Here is a 17,821-nt window from a genome sequence, read left to right on the forward strand (position 1 = left end):
TCCAGTGGTTCAGCTGAAGGCCTGGCTTGGCAGGTCACATCAACTCATTGACTGATATAAAAGCAAAGTTTAATATTAATTTGGGGAACTAGTCTCACAAACAGGGTAGAATGTCTACTATATCTATTCTCACATGCTGCATACAGCGTTAGATGCACTTTGCCAAGACAGAAGATTCAGTCAAACTCTGCAAGCTCATTAAAGATTGATTAATCCTCAGTGTAAAATCACTACATAATTCCCTTGCAGAAGAATTATGATTATAGCCTCAAATGCATTCTGGATGGCAATTTCAGACTGGCAGTAGAAGGAGTAAATGGGTAAAGTTAAATAACAGGTAATGAACAAAAAATTAGGCATCCTTAATGTTCCAGTGGTTCTAACAGGAAGCTCTGCAATTGGATGTGGGATTGTACAATGGCTTAGAGCAATTCAAGTTCAGAAAGATCATAACCTTTCTGTTTTTTCTTGCTAATTTTAGATTTGATCTACAAAATAGAGCTTGCTGGAGGATTGGGAGCCATCCTTCTTCTGCTTATTTTGCTTGTGACCATCTATAAGTGCTACAACATAGAGCTGATGCTGTTCTACCGACAGAACTTTGGAGGAGACGAAGCAGCGGATGGTAAGCAGCCTCTCAGGGAACTGAATATACCCCATGGAAAGATTTCAGAGGCCCAAAGTGATGAAACCTGTGGACTGAAATGAATCCTAGAAGATAAGCTGCCACCAGTTTAAGTTCAAACTACCTAGCACCCAACAGTGTAAGGCCTCAAGACCTTCTCCCAAAGCCCAATGAGCCTTTTTGCTGAAGTGTCTCTGGGTCAGTCATGCTGTACAAAAACAGGAATGGGAAGAGGTGTTCAGAAGTCTATTAGAGAGGCTCAAATACAGTTTATGACCTTATTCCTCAGGAAAACTCCATATGTGTAAGTCAGTTCATGTTGCGCAGTGCCATGTCTGCCCGAGATCACTTGCTCCTGAGAGCCATACTGTATTTAGGCTGTCTTTCACTAGGTATTTTTCACTTTACATTCCCATTAAGTTATTTTCAGACTCCCAAATAACCGTGGTAACTAGGGACAATTGTTATTGTGGTTAACTAGTTACCTCGGTTAGTTGGGAGTCGGAAAACAATTTAATGGAAGTGTACAGATTGCCTGGAGTGTATGTTTAGGAAAAATGTGGGGTGTTTTTCAGTGTTTCCCGCCCGTCCCCCACCACACTTCAGTAGCATCTAATCTGTTCTGTGCCTAAAGCTAAGCATATATTTTTAAATTGGAGATTCAATTGCTAGGAATATAATACATTCTTGCTCCTGTGAGGCTGGAGTAAGTAGTGGTAAACCAAATCCAAGCGCTTTGTGTCATTTAGTATACACTGAATATGTTGATATTACCATATAATTAATATATTATTAATGTGCATATAATTAGTATCTGCTAGAGATCTGAAGTAGAATATTAAAATATTGCTCTTCTCATTGCCCACTGCAATACGTACAAGTCACGTAGGCAGTCTTGAATGATGTATCTAAAAACAATAATGTATTTGAAAATGGAGCAGGGAACACATTTCCCTCATTGTGCAAAAAACAATATGCAGTTGCACAGACCTTTTGCTTTCTGCAGTTCCCATTGCTGTTATCAAAATAATAAACTTTTTTGCTAAGCACTAGCTGAATATGGTATGAAAAAGTTTGGTTGCAATGAAATCTGTGGGAGCTTTGGAGGATGGGTACAATGTCATCCAATGGATTTTAGATACGGTAAAGAGCAGGGACAGAAGTCAGGAAATTTCCTCTCTTTCAATCTTTATGGGCAAGTAAGAAAATATAAAAATATATTTTTTTCATACTATGGCTTTTCTGATCAATTGTTATCCTGATACTCACGTAGGGGAAAGTGAAAGGTGGGATTCTGTGTTTTTAGAAGTAGTTTACCTCTAATTGCATGGGTTTATACCAACGTGACTTCCTGGTTCACACCAGCCAAGAATGACCCAAAGTGTCAACTTCCTCCCCGTTGCTTTGGTTTATTTTTGTAGTATTTCAGTGTGAAGCTGCTGCATTTTTATTAATGTAACTTTTTTGTATAGCCCATTTATGAAAGAGTATTGTTTCCTAGTTGTTTAGAGAAAGCTCTGTGAGTACATAGATGATTTTGTGTGCATGTTAATTCTGAATACAACCTTTTATTTTTCTAGTGCATGATTTTAGAACTGTTCTAGCCTGGTGTTTTATTCTGCTCCTGCAGAATGAAATGTGGAGGCAGAATGTTACTGAAGTCCAAGTATCTATGGGGACATTTTTTTGTACCCATGGAGGCTATAGTGGCAGCGTGCACAGCTCCCGTGAGGGCTCAGCTGTATAGATCCACTTGCAAGATCATGTCTCATTTACACATCTATTTCTTTAAAATAGATGATTTGGAACTCAACAGATTTGCTTTATCCTATTACTAAAAATACCGTACGTAAGTGATGTTGGGGAAGTGATTCACTTCCTGTATCTTGCATAGCTTTGTTTTTAGAGAAAACGTTTTGCCAGTACTGAGGATTAAGGGAAGCCAGCTAGAAACTGTCACCAGATAGGGCAGCATCCCAACCTCGCAGATCCAGCAGTGGGCTAGCATGGATGGGTCCTTCTGCTGACGCACTATCTACAGGAGACTTGTGAAGAGGCATGCAAGGCTGCAGGGGTATAGCATGAGCATATGGACTCACTAGAGCCCACGGGAACTGGTTCTCCTGGCATCCTCTTGCTCGCATTGCCAGGGGAAGCGCCTGGCGGGGGCGGTTGCTGCACCCGCGCAGCTGGGGGGACCAGGAAGCGCCAGGATCGCTCAGCCTCCAGCCTGTATCTGGCTTTGTGGGAATGCACGGCTCTCCCACGGCTTTATCACCAGCCATGGCAGCGCGCTGGGGTTTGCTCTGCTGCCTTTGCAGAGCTCTCAGGCTTTTGCAGGGATTTTGCCTCCCTGATGCCTTGATGGCTGGCTTCTCATAAAACGTTTTGGCAGGGTCCCTTACTGACAGGGGTGGCAGGTTTTGGACAGGCCTCCAAAGCTGCCTGGCCTTTGTGTCTCTGCTCTTTGTTCTTCTGTCATTTTTCCATCAATAACAGCCATTTTAGTAAGCTGTTGATTTCGGAGAAATACCAGCAAGCCAGGTGGACCTTCTCCCATACAGCTCTCGTGACGCTAGGCAAATTGCCTTTTACAGAGGTATAATTATTCACATGCTTTCTGTTGCTCTGACCTGCATGGATCTGACTTTGTGTAAAGAATAATAAGAAAGTAACTGTCATTGCAAGGTCATCAAAGAGTGCATTGTATTATGATTAGCTATTTTTTTCTTTTTATCAGAATGTATTGATGAGTTTTAACTGCTTTAATTATCTTTCATGTGTGCTGGTTTTTTTATGGATAATTGGTGCTCAGCAATCCTACATTCATGCAATTTTGTTCTCACAACATTAGCTATTTGATTTTTCATTTTCCGTAAATAATGGCAGCTGTGCTCTTCCCTAGAGACTGAATTGCTGAAGGTTGACTTTTCCAATATACTATTTTCCATTACTGCAGGGGAATAACAAAGAAAAATGTTACTAAGGCAGCCTGATCCCGGTGGATTTAGCGGGGGGTGTGCGCGAAAGCCTTATACCCCTCGCCTTCTCGTGAAGCTCTATTTCTTACTCTCCAGTCTCGATCCTGGTGCCACCCCCATTCCCTGTACCACCGGAGCAGGAGGAGGAGGAAGGTTGCCCTGTCTAGCTGAACCTCTGCGCGTGGCATCGCGCGGCACAGCATGGTGTGGCGTGGGCCCCTCTGTGGCCCGCTGCCCGCCCCATGGCGGCGGGAGGCCCGGCGGCCGGGCGCGAGCTGCAGGCCCCGGGCTGGGGCACGGCCCTCCCGCACCCCCTTCGCACCGGGGTGTGCTTCCAGCTCTCGTCTTCAGAGGCCCAAATACTTCAGCATGGCCTGGGTCAAGTGACCTCCAAAATGATGGCTTTGGCTTTCAAGCCTGCGAGGTTTTCTGAAAGGACGCGTTGGTTTGTTTGCATTTGTCATTGTTTTCTGTGGGTTCGGTATTCCCTGGAGTCGTATGTTCCCATCGTGTTTCTCACAGTTACACACACAAGGATTAATTCTTTCTTTAAGTGAAAGCTCAAAACTTTCCCACAATGGTAGCGCTGTCGAGGCGTAGGAGTTGAGGCTTAAATAAAAACTTCCATTAGTGATATATGTAAAGAATTTTGTTTAAAGTTCCAGCTTCACATTTGCATCAGAGTGTTGCCCAAGGTCTTTGCAGATGTGAAGCAGTGTCAAATGCATTCAGCGATCACATGAGGCAGAGTTACTAATTAACTCAACGTGCAGCAGAAAGCTGAAAGGAGATCCTTCAGCTGGGTCTGAGAGCACGGCTCTGTGGAAGCCAGGTTGTGTGTTACTGGCTTTGTTGAAACAATTTTGTTGGGAAATGCTCCATCATTCCCAGCAAGAATACAATTTCCTAGAACTGCCCTGTGCTCTTTATAGCGCTTTTGCAAGCAACAGGCTGAGCATGATATCGCTTTCTTACAGACAACAAGGAATACGATGCTTATCTTTCGTACACCAAAGTGGATCCTGATGCTTTAGATTGTGATAACAACGACGAGGAGCAGTTTGCGCTTGAAATTCTGCCTGACGTTCTGGAAAAACACTATGGATATAAGCTCTTCATTCCGGATAGGGACCTGATCCCTAGTGGAAGTAAGTATTTCTGACCTTTGAGTTTTAACACTCTCTGATATGTTGTGAAGGCCTGGGCTGCACAATAAATGCTAGATGTGGAAAACCTCTCTTTGTGAAGCGGTTGCCAGTTTGGAAGAGCTTCTCAGTGCTGCAAGCTGGAGCTCTAAGTCAGAGCGTGTTCCTGTGCCGCTGAAAGCGAAAGGGAGCTGCCGCTGGTTTCAGCGGAGACAGGAGCTGGACCTCTCCAAGGGGAAAGAGCAGTAAACTGTCATCCAAAACCTCCATGTCAGAGACAGGTAGCTAAACAGGAGACTTTCAAAAAAGATTTTGTAATCTGTTTTATCATTGAAAATGGGATTTTTTTCAGTAATTATTTGTTTGTCCACAGCAGCTTTACAAGTAAAAGTCGTCTTTCCCATTAAGTCTTGTTTTTTTTCCTGCCTTTGAAGTGTCATAAACAGCTACTTTAGTTTCCAGTTAATAGTATACGTGCAAGTTTTGCTTTAGGGTTTTGACCAACAGTTGCATTTCTAAACAGTATTGGCGTAGTGTACGTAATCAGCGTTGTGTAAGTAATGCGAGTTCCTCAGAGGGCTGCGTACAGTCCAGTGATCTGATGCTGTTTTCTATGCTAACGGCGAAATACAGTGGTCCATTTCCAGTCAGTTTTGCTGCAGTGTGGGAAGAGTCTGCAGCACTTTCAGATGTCTGTAACAACAGCTAATACCTTCTTAGCTGTGGTTATGACATCTCCCTTTGCAGATTCATGTTTGGACAAGTCAAAAGAGACCCTGAAGGATATGCATCATGTTGATGAATTCTGCATGCACAGTGTGTTTACCTTAATACCACGTTTATTTGAAATGCTGCCCACGTGAGAAATATGCCTTTTTATATGAATTCTGTCTGCAGCTCGTTTGCCTGAAAAATGCTAGAAGAGAGTATGAACTTCTCTCTGTATATGCTAGAATATAAGAAATGTGAGCAAGAAAACAAAGCGGTAGCTGTGCTGGAACAGAGGTCCCCAAACGAGAACAGCCGTAACGTGGCTGCGTTTGCAGCCTGCCTGCCAAAGACCTGAAACTGCCGCCGTACGGCTGCCAAACACCAGTGCCTGCCCCAGAAGCTGGAGCCTGTTTCTTCTCCGATATTTCAGGGAGCTGGAAAGGGAGCTCTGAGCTCTCCCGGGGGGAGGCAGGAGCCAGAGCCCCGCCAGGGATCCTGCAAAGACTCACGCAGTGCCTTGAGCTTAGCGTTTGCGTTTGCAGCCCCCGGGTTAGAGCTGTTCGCGTTTCGCCCTGCCCCGGGGAGGCACTAGCGTTACCGGTTAGTCCCCCGGCGGGGGTACTTCAGGCAGGGCACTTGGCTCGCAGCCTTTTTAGCTCTGTCAGCGCAAGCGAGTAATTCTGAATTATTAGATACTATGAAGAGAAAATAGGTCTTTTTTGTGTTAAAAATCACAGAACTGTAGTAAATAGTTGTTTCCTATCCAGCAATATAGCAGAGTTATATGTAGCAATTACACCAAGTGAATTAAGGAGTTTAAATCTAGCCTTTCAGGATAACTGTACTGAGGTACAGATTAATCTGAAATGAGATTCTTCCTTCCAATTGCTGTATCAACCAGATATTTTATTTTTGTCTATTTTTGTCAGTCAGACACTCAGCAAATTCATGTCATTGCTTTGGGTATTCATTAAACCTTTCCTGAAAATGTAGGGTACCTGAAAACGTCAGTTCTCATTTACGAACGTTCACAGATTTAATACCTCTATTTTTCCTCTCAAACTCACTTCTGCAATATTGTGAAAGGGCCTGATCCTGACATACGGAGCTTCAGGAACGCTTGATCAGATTAATGACAATGCAGAATAAAATGTGTGCCTGCAATGAGTATGGTTTGCATACGTTGGCTTTGGAAAAGCTTTGGGGGAGGACGCTTTATTTTGAGGCTGTAAGAGAGGGTGAGGTGACAGGGAAGGAGGGAAGAGCCGGGCTCCTGTTCCTAAAAGCTCCGCGGGCCCCTTGGCTGTTTCCTTGTCTCATGGGGACTGGCCGCAAGGAGAGCAGGCAGCACGGCGTGGTGTTGTCCTCCTCGAAACTTCAGGGATAAGCAAGCAAAATCTTTTGGAGCAAGTGTCTCAAAAAGTGGCAGATGTGACAAAATGTGTAGCTCTTTAGGGCAGATTTCTATAGAAAAATGAGGGGGTCGAAGTAATCTTTTCTGGTTTTAGGAAATGTCTCTTCTCTCGGCTACCGCGTTTCCTTGTCTTTTGGTGCAAGTGTCTTCCAGTGTACTGTACCGCTTTCCCACTCACCATTCTGATGTGTTTCCTTCTATATTTTTGCTTAAATGTATGCGATTCCAGCAGCACAGTAAATAAGGTGTGTGTTTGTATGGCTGGTTGTTTCATGTAATCTCTGCAATTTTAAGGTGCTGCCACAGGAGGGTGTGCATTATTGCGCTTGCTTCCCGGCGTGAGGCAGTACGTGCAGATGCTATTTGGATTTTGAGAGCAAGCAAAAAATAGACTTGTTAAATAGTATTTCATTTATCTTTCTTGGAGACTTTTCTGAACAAACTAAAAAGCTGACTGCAGAAAAATTCAGGGACAAGTTTGATTATTCTTTTATCTAGCTGGTTCATCTCTAACCTTTGGGGGAAAACTCTGATAGCCTCTGCATCTCCCCGTGCAGCCTGGGCAGAGATCACAGGCAGATGGGTGTTAGCCGGGGCTCAGCCCTGGCAGAGAGCTCCTCTGCCCACGTCGGCGCTGCGTATCCAGCCTCTGTGTTTGGGCTCTGAGCTGAGGACGGGCCCTTTCAGGGGAGCATCAGCACAGCTGGTCCTGGCACCAGGAGGAGAGAGCTCGTGGCTCTCGGGCCGAAGCACCACTTCGCTGCTGGAAAGCAGCTCCCCGGGCTTCGGCGGGCAGGGCAGACGGGGATGGGTGGCGTTTGCAGTTGGCTTTGGCTTCTGGGCCCTGCGAAGCTGGGATGCGAGTATTACTGCAGCGGCGTGTTTGACCCTCGCAGGAGGTGCAGATGGGGCTCCAGCAGCCCCACTCGTGCGGGAAGCCCCACGGCCCTGCTGTTAAAGAATATTCTTTGGTCTTAACGGTCCTTCATTCTCCCAAGGTTGACAGCCCGCACACCCTTCTGCCCAGCTACCTGCGGCATACATGACCGTGCCAGCTGAGAGAACAAGACTGATAGAGCTGCGGTTGTTATTCAGGTTTCTTTGCAGTTATCATTTCTTCCACCCTATTAGTTTTCAGGGCTTTTTTAACAAACCCTTTCCCACAGCCAACTAGACATAGAAACCCTGGGAGCTTTTTAACTCAGAAGACCTGAGGAGACTGAACAGCTGGGGAGGGAAAGATAGGAATAGTATGTTTTTACCTAAGCCGTTTGCTATCTGGCTAAGGATGATGTGTCTACAGAAAGAGAACGATACATTTGCACTTGGCTCTCTTAAAATTGGGACTACATTAGAGGAAGATACTTTCCTTCCATTGTTTCTGCAAATGATTTTAAACCCTTAAAGCGAAGAGGTCAAATTGTACCTTTAACACCAGCAATACAAATCTGTTAGAGCAGCATCTAGTTGCTCTCTAAGCATATATGCATTGGATCTTCACAGTATTGAAAGCGTACGTGATCCATTCCAGCTCAGCCTAAGGTGTAGAGATCAGGCACTGAAGAGAACAACAGTGATGGAATAAAAATCTCTCCTTTTACCTGGAAAATGAGAGCTTGGCAGCAACCCAGGAGAGCACCTCAGGCATGTGATAAGAGGCATCCAAGGGTCACTGTTGCCATTCTGGCCCTTTGTAGTTTTGTCTGCCCATTTGCAGCTTTCCTGCCTGGTGAATTCCAGCTTCCCACATTCCTGGACAGAAAAAAACAACTGGGCTGTGTGCGGGGGGTTCCCAAGGAGCCTTAGTTAGGTATGTTGACCCCATTTATATGGAATGGGCATACAGTAGTTAACACCACAGGCTACTTTCAGAAATCCCCGGCAGTCTACCCTGTATGAATATTCTACTTTATGCCAGTGCATGAGGCAAAAAAAATGGAATACAGAGGAATGGCAATTGCAAGTGGAAGAATACTGAACAAAAGCCCTCTCTTTAGCTTCAGCTGGACAGGCCGGCTGCCCTGCAGTGGTCTGCTGCAGGCCACCAAGGTGCTCAGGGAGAGGCTAAGAGAACTGCATTCCCTGAAGAAAAAGGCCAAGCAGGAAGCTTATTGTCTTCCCAGTGAGAAAGTGTAGAGAAGCCAGACTCTTGTCCAAGGTGCACAGTCTTAGAATAAGAGGTTACAGATACAAGCTGTGACATCAGAAGTTCCAGTTAGATGTTAGGATAATTTCTTCACCATGAGGGTGGCTAGACACTGGAGCAGGACCTAAAAGGCAGAGAAATCTCCAAGCTTGGAGATCTTCAAAACCCAACCAGAAAAGGCCCTGAGCAACCTTACCTAATTTGGTCCTGCTTTGGGCAGAGGATTGACCAAGAGACCTCCAGAGGTCCCTTCCAACCCGCTTTGTTCTATGAATCTATGATTCTAAATATCAGGAAGTTTGATGCCAGCATCGCTCACCCAACTTAAAATTTCAGACACTTCAGTCTTTCTCCCATGCAAGGAGACATCCCCAGAGCGATCTTCTCCTCCTCCTCCTCCTTAATGCCTCTGTCCTTTGTCATGTAGAATACAGAAAGCTTAACAATGGCTAAGTGAGTGGTATGCTGAGAGGGCAGTGTGTCACGCTAATCTGCTTTGCTTGTTTCCTTATATTGTACTCTTCAGCTGTCCCTTCGCTTATACAGGAATCATGCCTTCCGGGGCAGGGGCCATCACTCTGTTCTGTGTTTCAGCAGTGCCAGCGTCACTGCTGTTGTGGCCTGAGCTAACACAAGTAAAAAATAGTTAATAATAAGAAAAAAAAAAGACATTTAACCCCTTCTGTTGTAATGAGGTATCCAGAATTAGGGTTTGGGAACCATTCAGTTAGAAAATCAGGACTGAATTATTCTTCTATAACTCTTTCTCAAGTGATACTCATGTTGACCACTGCAGCAGAGCTGGTTATTTACAGCGTGCCAGGAGCCAGCTGGTATGGTTGATGGTAGATACTCTTTGGTCCTTGTGGTGCTGCTGATCACATTTCCCAGAAATATCAGTAAGACTTGATACAATTCTTGGTGTTCTTTCTCTCTCCCTCAGTTGCTTCTGCAGATCATCTGAACCTGGTTAGTTAGTCATTTCTTTGTGTAAGCACCTCTGTGTCCATCGTGTTCATTAATTTTCTTGCTGTCAGTCTGCTTGCATAGTAGGTTGTCTGGGTCTCCTTCCAGCCTGTGGTTCGTGTAGCTCATTCAAGATTCAGTAGGCAGTTCTGCATGGTTAAACTCTTGGAAATGTGATGCATGTCTCAGACTTCTATTCTTCAGTGCTTCAAACTACAGCTCAGCATCATTACATGTTAATAGTGTCTAGTGAACATATATTTGCTGTCGGGTGATCCGTCTTCATTACTGAAGGACAGCCATGCAAAAAGTCATGTTTGTTCATGGGTCTAAAGGTTCTTGCTCTCCATACTTCTTTGGATATCGTGTTGGACATGATGCAAGTAAGTTACTGAGAGAGCTGCCCAAAATTCTGATTTTCTGACCTATGAGAAATTCCAACATTTTGAAAATTGGTGTTGTGCCTTATTCAAAAATAGTGTTTTAGAAAAACAAAAAGTCTTGGGTTGATATTAAAATGTTCTTTTTCAATAAAATCAGGCAGGTTAATTCTAATGCTGACATTTTATGTTATAGTTTATGATGGAGCTAAAAATTAAAAGAAATATCATTTTGGAAAATGAATAATTCCATGATGACCTTGTTAAGATGACTTTTTCTCCATGCCCCCCCCCCCCAGTGAAATTTCACTGCAGTTGAAACCTTTTGGGGGGAAAAATGAAGTTTCAATGAAATTATATTATCTGATGGAAATATGTATATATAGGTATATATCTGACACTAATTGGTAATTTAAATCCTGAAGTCCTAGCTCAATTTTTCCTTGATTTCTAAGTCAAAACAAAGCCATTGCTTGACAAATACTCCATGGAAAGGCAAGAGCAACTGTCTCCATTCTAACTTGTCATATAGATAGCCTGGATTTAATAGCTTCTAATGAATTGAACACTTAAGACAGACAACTCAACCTGCAGTATTTTGAGCAGCCTTTAATTCTGAAGTGAAAGGAGGGTGAGTGACGCAGCACCTCACAGATTTGTGCTGTCAGTCTGGTCCTGCTGAAAATTGAGGTTGAACTCCCGCAGGCTTTAGTAAGACAGGAATCTGCTCCCCTTTGCTTTACCTTGCAGAAATGTTTTGGTTACACACGTCGGACATATTTTAGAGTGCACCAACAGAACCGTGTGCTCCAGGGAAGTTGTCAGCTCCTTTTCCTTCCCTTCGTAGTGAAAACTGAGAGGTGCTTTTTCAGGCACACATCATGTGTCAGCCATTCACTCCTTACTGGGTTTAATGGTAGCGACAAGAGGGAGTTATTGGGAATACTCAGTGCTTCTGGGCCAGATGGCTTGAAAACCTGTTTGCCTTTCCTTTGGGCTTCTAGCTGTGTGTAATATAGTAAAATATAGTATATAGTAATAAGAGAGTAATATAGAGTATACTGTTTGAAAGAGGTCCTAGTGGAAATTGTGAAGTGTCCTGTAGTGTCCTATGTAGTCATCTGTTTAAAAAAAAAAAAAAAAAAAAAAAAAAAAAAAAAAAAAGCATTATCCAGTAATTAAACTGGACATAGCAAAATACAGGAGAAGCACAGAGGGGAGAAGAGGCCATCTGGGAAATTAGGGAATTTTTCCTACCTTCCTCTCACCCCATTCCCTGTTCAACTAAAGCAAAGTCTGGTGAGTTTTTGACTGAGCTGGTATAATGGATTATTGATGGGTTGTTGCTATTAAAATTATTGCCACTGGATATTTAAAGAGATGAAAGTGGAGTGATTTTTTTCAGTAGATGCGCACAGTGAATGCATGGCTGTGCTTATCGCTAACTGGATTTGTGGTACTGAATGGTGTTGTGTCCTGCAGAGAACTGTCTTGTGCATAGCCGTATTCAGAGTTGCTTGAAGGAGGGATGAATATGTCTCAGGAAAGATGCATGATAGCTTGTTGTTTTACTGTATCTTGCAGATTCAACCTCTAATGATGAAGCTTCCCACCTAAATTCTTTCTTTTTGGGAGCAGAAAGAAAGGAAGAAAATGAAGAGTCTGAGCTGTTGATACATTGGGATAATCTCTTTCCATTGTATTGAACATTTCTACCTTTCCTTAAGTTTTGTTTCACCAGTTCTGCTTATCATTTTCTCATTGTTGCTGATTCTCTCCCCCCCTCTGCTGCCTCTCCCATGGATTTTAATGTCGAATTTTTTTCATCAATGAGTAAACATTTTACACAGAGCAATGTGGGGGTTTTCCTCATAAAATATTTTAAGAAGAAAAATAACTGTAAATGCTGCATGATTAAAGAATCATAAAACATTGACTAAAAGTCAGGATTGTTACATAGACATTTGTAATGTATGTGTATGTCTTAAATTTGTCTGTCTGTAGGATGTTTACAATTGCCTTTTTTCCATTTGTGAAAGAAATTCTTCTTGCTGCTAAGTGGTGAAATAAAACATTGGTAAAGGCAGATTTTATGCTAACTATGCCTTCAGTCTCACGAAAATAAGCTGTTTTAAAATGTTACTGTTGGTCTATTTTGTAGCTAATTACTTTACTGGAAGTGGTGTGAATAAGCATGCTGTGGTGTGGTGCCTGGGACTATAAAAAGAAGTCTTGCAGTAACAGATGTTGATTAATGCTGTTATTTGTAATCGTTGTTCCTGCTAGAGGGCAGTATGTGTAAGCGAGGCCCTGCCCTGTGCTGAGTAAAGATCTGTTCTGTGCAGCTCTTGTGTCCAAGTCTTCATTTATAACCCGTGCTTCTCCTCTGTTGTCGGACAGCACATCCTGAGTAGCATGCTCAATAAGCTCATGTAGTTTAAAAAAAAAAATTATATCCTGTACCTAAGTTTGCAGTCACAGTGCTGCACAACCAGTGAATACTTTCCTGACTTTAGTATTTTTTTTCAAGTGTTTGCCTTTTTCTGGACTTGAGCCAAAGCCTACTGAAATTCACTGAAGTTTGTTCATGTGAGCGGGTTTTGGGTCAGGTCTGTGAGTAGACCACTTTCCCATCGTGTTCCATGTCAGACTGCTGTAATTGGCATCTCTTCCCTATCATCCTTGGGGCAGGTGAAACTCGGGACCAAAAACCAAAGTCCAACTTCAAGAATATTTTGTAGTTCAGTAAGCTGCCATCATGGAGCTAGTGATGGGGCTAGCATTTCTGCTTACACCGATCATTTGCAACTACTTGGCGTGCATGAATAAAAGAAGAATACTATTTTCTTTGTCACTTATGTCTCAGAAAATAAACACCTCCAATGTGCTTAAATTTTCCATTTGTTCCTGTCACTTGTGAAGTTTCCGTTAATACCTTGGGTACATAGAAGCACAGGTTTGCAATATCAAAACAGACCATTGGGCCATGAAGAATGATATTGTACTTTTGTGGTCAATACCTAAAGAAGAAAGAGCTGCCATGATGCTTCTATGCAGTAGCACAATTTCTGCATGTGATGAGGGCTGATTTCTTTTTGAGCTCTTGTTAGTTACATGTTGTACACCCTGCAGCATCCTCATGTCCTGCATCTGAAACACAAGACCTGCTTCCCAAAGCGTGCTTCCCTCAATTCAACTTTAATCATAACCAGTGTTAATGTTAAAATTTACACAAACATTGCATTTATCTTGAACTATAATTTTTCAGTAAGTGAACTGTATATTTTTAGTCACTCAAATGCATCTACACAGTGAGGATATCATGTAAATGTCATTGCGTTGAGATGAACAGGGAAAAAATAGTAAAGGATAGAGGATGTTACTAAGGAGTTTTCTATATGTATTCTGTAAATGTGTTGTGATACGCAATCCTATTTTTGTTGAAGTATATTGTGAAATACCCCTTGTCTTAGATGGTATGGAGCAGTAAGTTATAGGATTTTGTTATACTTAATTGCAAGCCTGATATTTTGATACAATAGACTTCTTTATTCTTTACTCTTTCTCTCTTTCTATAATTTGTAGCCTACATTGAAGATCTCACAAGATGTGTTGAGCAAAGCAGAAGACTCATTATCGTGTTAACTCCAGACTATGTTCTCAGGAGAGGATGGAGTATTTTTGAGATGGAAAACAGACTCCATAACATGCTAGTCAGTGGAGAAATCAAAGTTATTTTGATTGAGTGTACTGAATTAAAAGGGAAAGTGAATTATCACGAAGTGGAATCTTTAAAGCACACCATCAAACTTCTCTCAGTGGTCAAGTGGAAAGGACCAAAAAGCAGCAAACTGAATTCTAAGTTTTGGAAGCGCCTGGTCTTTGAAATGCCAGGGAAGAAAAAGGAGGTGGTGTCTCGGCGTCAGGTCCTGGATTCTGCAGAACAGGGCCTTTTTGGAGACCTCCAGACTGTACCCTCTCTTGCTGTCACAGGCACTTCTGCCACGTTGGTAGAGTCGCGAGCTGATTTAACTGATTACCATCAGACAGATTCTGTGCAAATGAGACATTATTGCAGAGGATACGAATACGATGTGTCAGCAGCAACGTTGCCAATAGCTTCCATAAGTAACCATCACACATACTGTAACATACCTTTGACACTACTAAACGGACAGCTACCTCTTAACAGTACCATGAAGGATCCCCAAGAGTTTCACAGGAACAACCCATTGCTACCTTTATCAGCACAGGAGCTTAGCCTCACCAGCGACATTTGGTAGTGAAGATCAGAACTCTTTTGAGACGCTTCATAACTGCCATGGAGACACATTTTTAGAGAACTTTGCCCTAGCCCCATGGGGTGTCAAAATACATTTGAAGCAGCGTCACACTTGCTTGCTTTTCTACTTGAACTTTTTTGTTTACATTTGCAAATTCTTGACAAAGGGGACATTCTTTTTCTAAGCCAATAATGTCCTTCCTATCTTTCAATGTACAGTTTTATCGGTCCTTTAAAAAGGAGGGGGGAGAACAAAAACACATCCCATCATTTTACAGTAGGTTTACAATCTGGGACGGATACATGTTCACTGTATATGATCTCCAACATCCATATTTATGTAATAGTAATTGAAATATACAGAAGCTGTTGGGTTTTTTCATATACACTTCAGTACAGATTGGAAATTCTAGTATCATATCATGCTACAAAAATGATTATCTCCTTTGTAGACCACAAGGGATGAGCCATTCTTAAAAGGAAGGAGGAGAAAACCTTCCCAGTAACATTGTCTCATAAATACATTTTAGAAGATGACCATCTCAAACATTACAGATGAAGAGCTACCAACTTTATCAATAAAGTGCATAGTAAAAGTTACTGCAGAGTAAATCACCTGCTCACATCAGCATCTCTTCATTTTATTATTGAGGCATGTTGTACTCCTAGTCAATGGTTAGCAATGTGTTTTTCTTAAGCAACTTATTAGAATATTGGAGGATGTTTAGAAGGATTTTAAACAGTTTTTGTGTGGATTATAGATTGTTTCACATTTTTGCAGATTTTTAATGACTTTTTTTAAGGAATTTAAGTATAAATTTGTCTGTCTGTTGGTGAATCCATTGGTTTGAAATTTCTTAAGAGCTCTTGACTTGTTTTAAGATTTGTAGTAAGGCAATGTGATTTTACGTAAGATTTTTTTTTCCAAAATCAATAGTTGCAGTTTAAAATGAACCTTTTACTGAGGATGTCAGCAATAGAAAATAATTACTACAGCAATATTCAGAAATGAAGTGCTAAATTTTTCAGGTTTACTAGTAGTCTGACTTTAATTGCAGTGATAATCACCTGAGACAGTTCTCTCTCTGTTCATCTACCTGTCAATTTATGTACCTTTTAAACATGGCTGAAGCAGGAATATTTCTGCTCTCTGTGCAACTAGTAAAAGAGTGATGTTTTTAAGTAGCTGGTGAGGTCTTGCATTTCTCACTTTTGTGAGTGGTCCCATCAGTAAAAGGAGGATACAGAAATTTATCTTTCGTGGAAAGCATTCTTGCTGTGCGTGGATGACAAGCGTTATACAGGTACTCAGCGTAACGCATTACTACTCAGTGAGTTGATTTTCTTCCAACCAGTATGTTTCATGAGGATTTGCATACTCAGGTGGTTAAGGGTTGCAGAGTTAAACCGTGGAGACAGCAGCATACAGGTTCAAAAGTTCTAAATAATGAAGGCAGAGGCCAGTTTTGCAGTGTCTAGCAAAGCTTTAGTGAAAACACAGTAGACGTGAGAGTTTTGTCTCAGTAAGATCTGCTGGAGCAAGTCCCCAAAACTATTTTTATGGCAGGCAGCCTTGCCTCTATTTCAGTATCTTTTTAGTGTCGCTGTCTTTGATTGCATGAGTAAAAGTTAGCACTCTGCTCACAGCTGCCTGTGGTTCGATGAGCAAACGAGTCCAGTAAATCCTTAACATTTTGCAGTGGTTCTTAAATTGTACCCTACAGTCAGATGGAAACAAACACTGACCTAAGACTTAAAGAATTCAGAATGGGCCTAAAGGCCATGAGAATGATTTCAAATGTGCAATAATCCATAGAGGTTCAGTATTTTTTCCATTGCTTCTTTCCCCAGTTCTTTATTCTGTGGCCTCTTATACCAGTAATTATCTGTAAGATTTTCATTAGGTTCTAAATAATATGTGTTTCTCTGGGGTTTTTTTGGTTTGGGTTTGTTTGTTTGTTTGTTTTTAGTGTTATGCATTTGACACAAACACAGAACATGGAAATCTAGCAATGATATTAATTTATTACACGATAAAGAACTATAACTTGCTCTTTTGTGAAGTTAAGTTCAGAACATATAGGTGTTTAATATACATATTTTTCTACCGAGAAAGTGATTTTACTTCCAGTATGAATATGTGTTTCAACTCCCTCCCAGAAATTTAAAAAATTTGCACTGTTTTATAAGTGTTACAGACTGTGTTTACACTGGCTATATTCTTTAATGCAAAGTGTAATTAAAAAAAAAAAAACTAAAAGAAAACCTTGCATGAAGAGAGTTGCATATGTTTAAATGAAAAGCTGTACTTTTCATTATTTTCCTTTTCAAAATAACTCTAAAATCTGGTTAATTCACATAGGATGTTCAGTGAGATTTTAAACCTACTAGTTCTGTATTAAGCATGCAAACTCCAAAGAAAAGAAAAAAAATCCATATTCCGGTTGGTCTGCTTCTTTTATTTACAATGATTAAGTATGGGTAGCAGATTCATTTACCTGGTGACAACGTGTCTCTTAGAGCAGTAGCTATTTGAAAGCAATCATGTTTGCATTGAAGTAACATGAAAAGAACAGTTTTTCCTCTCATTTTGCAGAACACATCGTGTAATATCTATGTATCTCTATATTTTAGTTATAGATGACAACTCACAATCTGCTTTAAGATTTCAAAGTGTGTATTGAGTACTGCGAGAATATATACATAAATCCGAACCGGCTGTACCCCTCTGCTTTTGGTATGGGGAAGGGGACGTGAGGTCAGGAGCGCTATCGTTCACTTAATTTCACGTGATGAAGCTATTGCATGCTGGAAGTCTAGCATTTCCTTTAGCAGCATTTAAGGGTCCGGAAAACTAGAGTGAAAGGCAACCGTCGGTGGGAGCTGGGTGGCGCAGGACTAGGAGCTTGTCCCTGTGCAGCTGCGAAAAGCAGCTCCCTGCCAGCCCTCCACCTTCCTCATGATGGCCGTGGGGCCACGGTGGCAAAAGCGGTCCAATTCTTTCATACAAACTTCATTAGTTGAAATAGGCGTCTTGCTTTCCTTTGTCTCACAAAAGCTGCGTATGGATTGAGCTCGATTTACCGGGGAGGGCACTGGGTGCCGCGGGGCCAGCGGTGCCCGGGCTCATCAGCACTGTCTCACCCCAGCGACAAGCTCTCCCGCAGCAAT

General features: G+C 42.0%; 1 protein-coding gene across 6 annotated transcripts in view; it reads left to right on the top strand.

The window, feature by feature from the left end:
- IL1RAPL2 (interleukin 1 receptor accessory protein like 2) overlaps positions 1 to 17,369 on the top strand; it is a 401,853-nt gene extending 384,484 nt beyond the window's left edge. For all 6 annotated transcript variants that reach the window (XM_064518225.1, XM_026123130.2, XM_026123131.2 and 3 more), the window contains 3 exons: positions 482 to 625; positions 4,584 to 4,754; positions 13,954 to 17,369. In XM_064518225.1, the coding sequence (XP_064374295.1) occupies positions 482 to 625; positions 4,584 to 4,754; positions 13,954 to 14,651 (1,013 nt within the window). In that variant the 3' untranslated portion in view covers positions 14,652 to 17,369. The remainder of the gene's footprint in view (positions 1 to 481; positions 626 to 4,583; positions 4,755 to 13,953) is intronic.
- The last annotated feature ends 452 nt before the right edge of the window (positions 17,370 to 17,821 follow it).

This window comes from Dromaius novaehollandiae, chromosome 11, assembly GCF_036370855.1.
Source record: "Dromaius novaehollandiae isolate bDroNov1 chromosome 11, bDroNov1.hap1, whole genome shotgun sequence".
NCBI lineage: Eukaryota > Metazoa > Chordata > Aves > Casuariiformes > Dromaiidae > Dromaius > Dromaius novaehollandiae.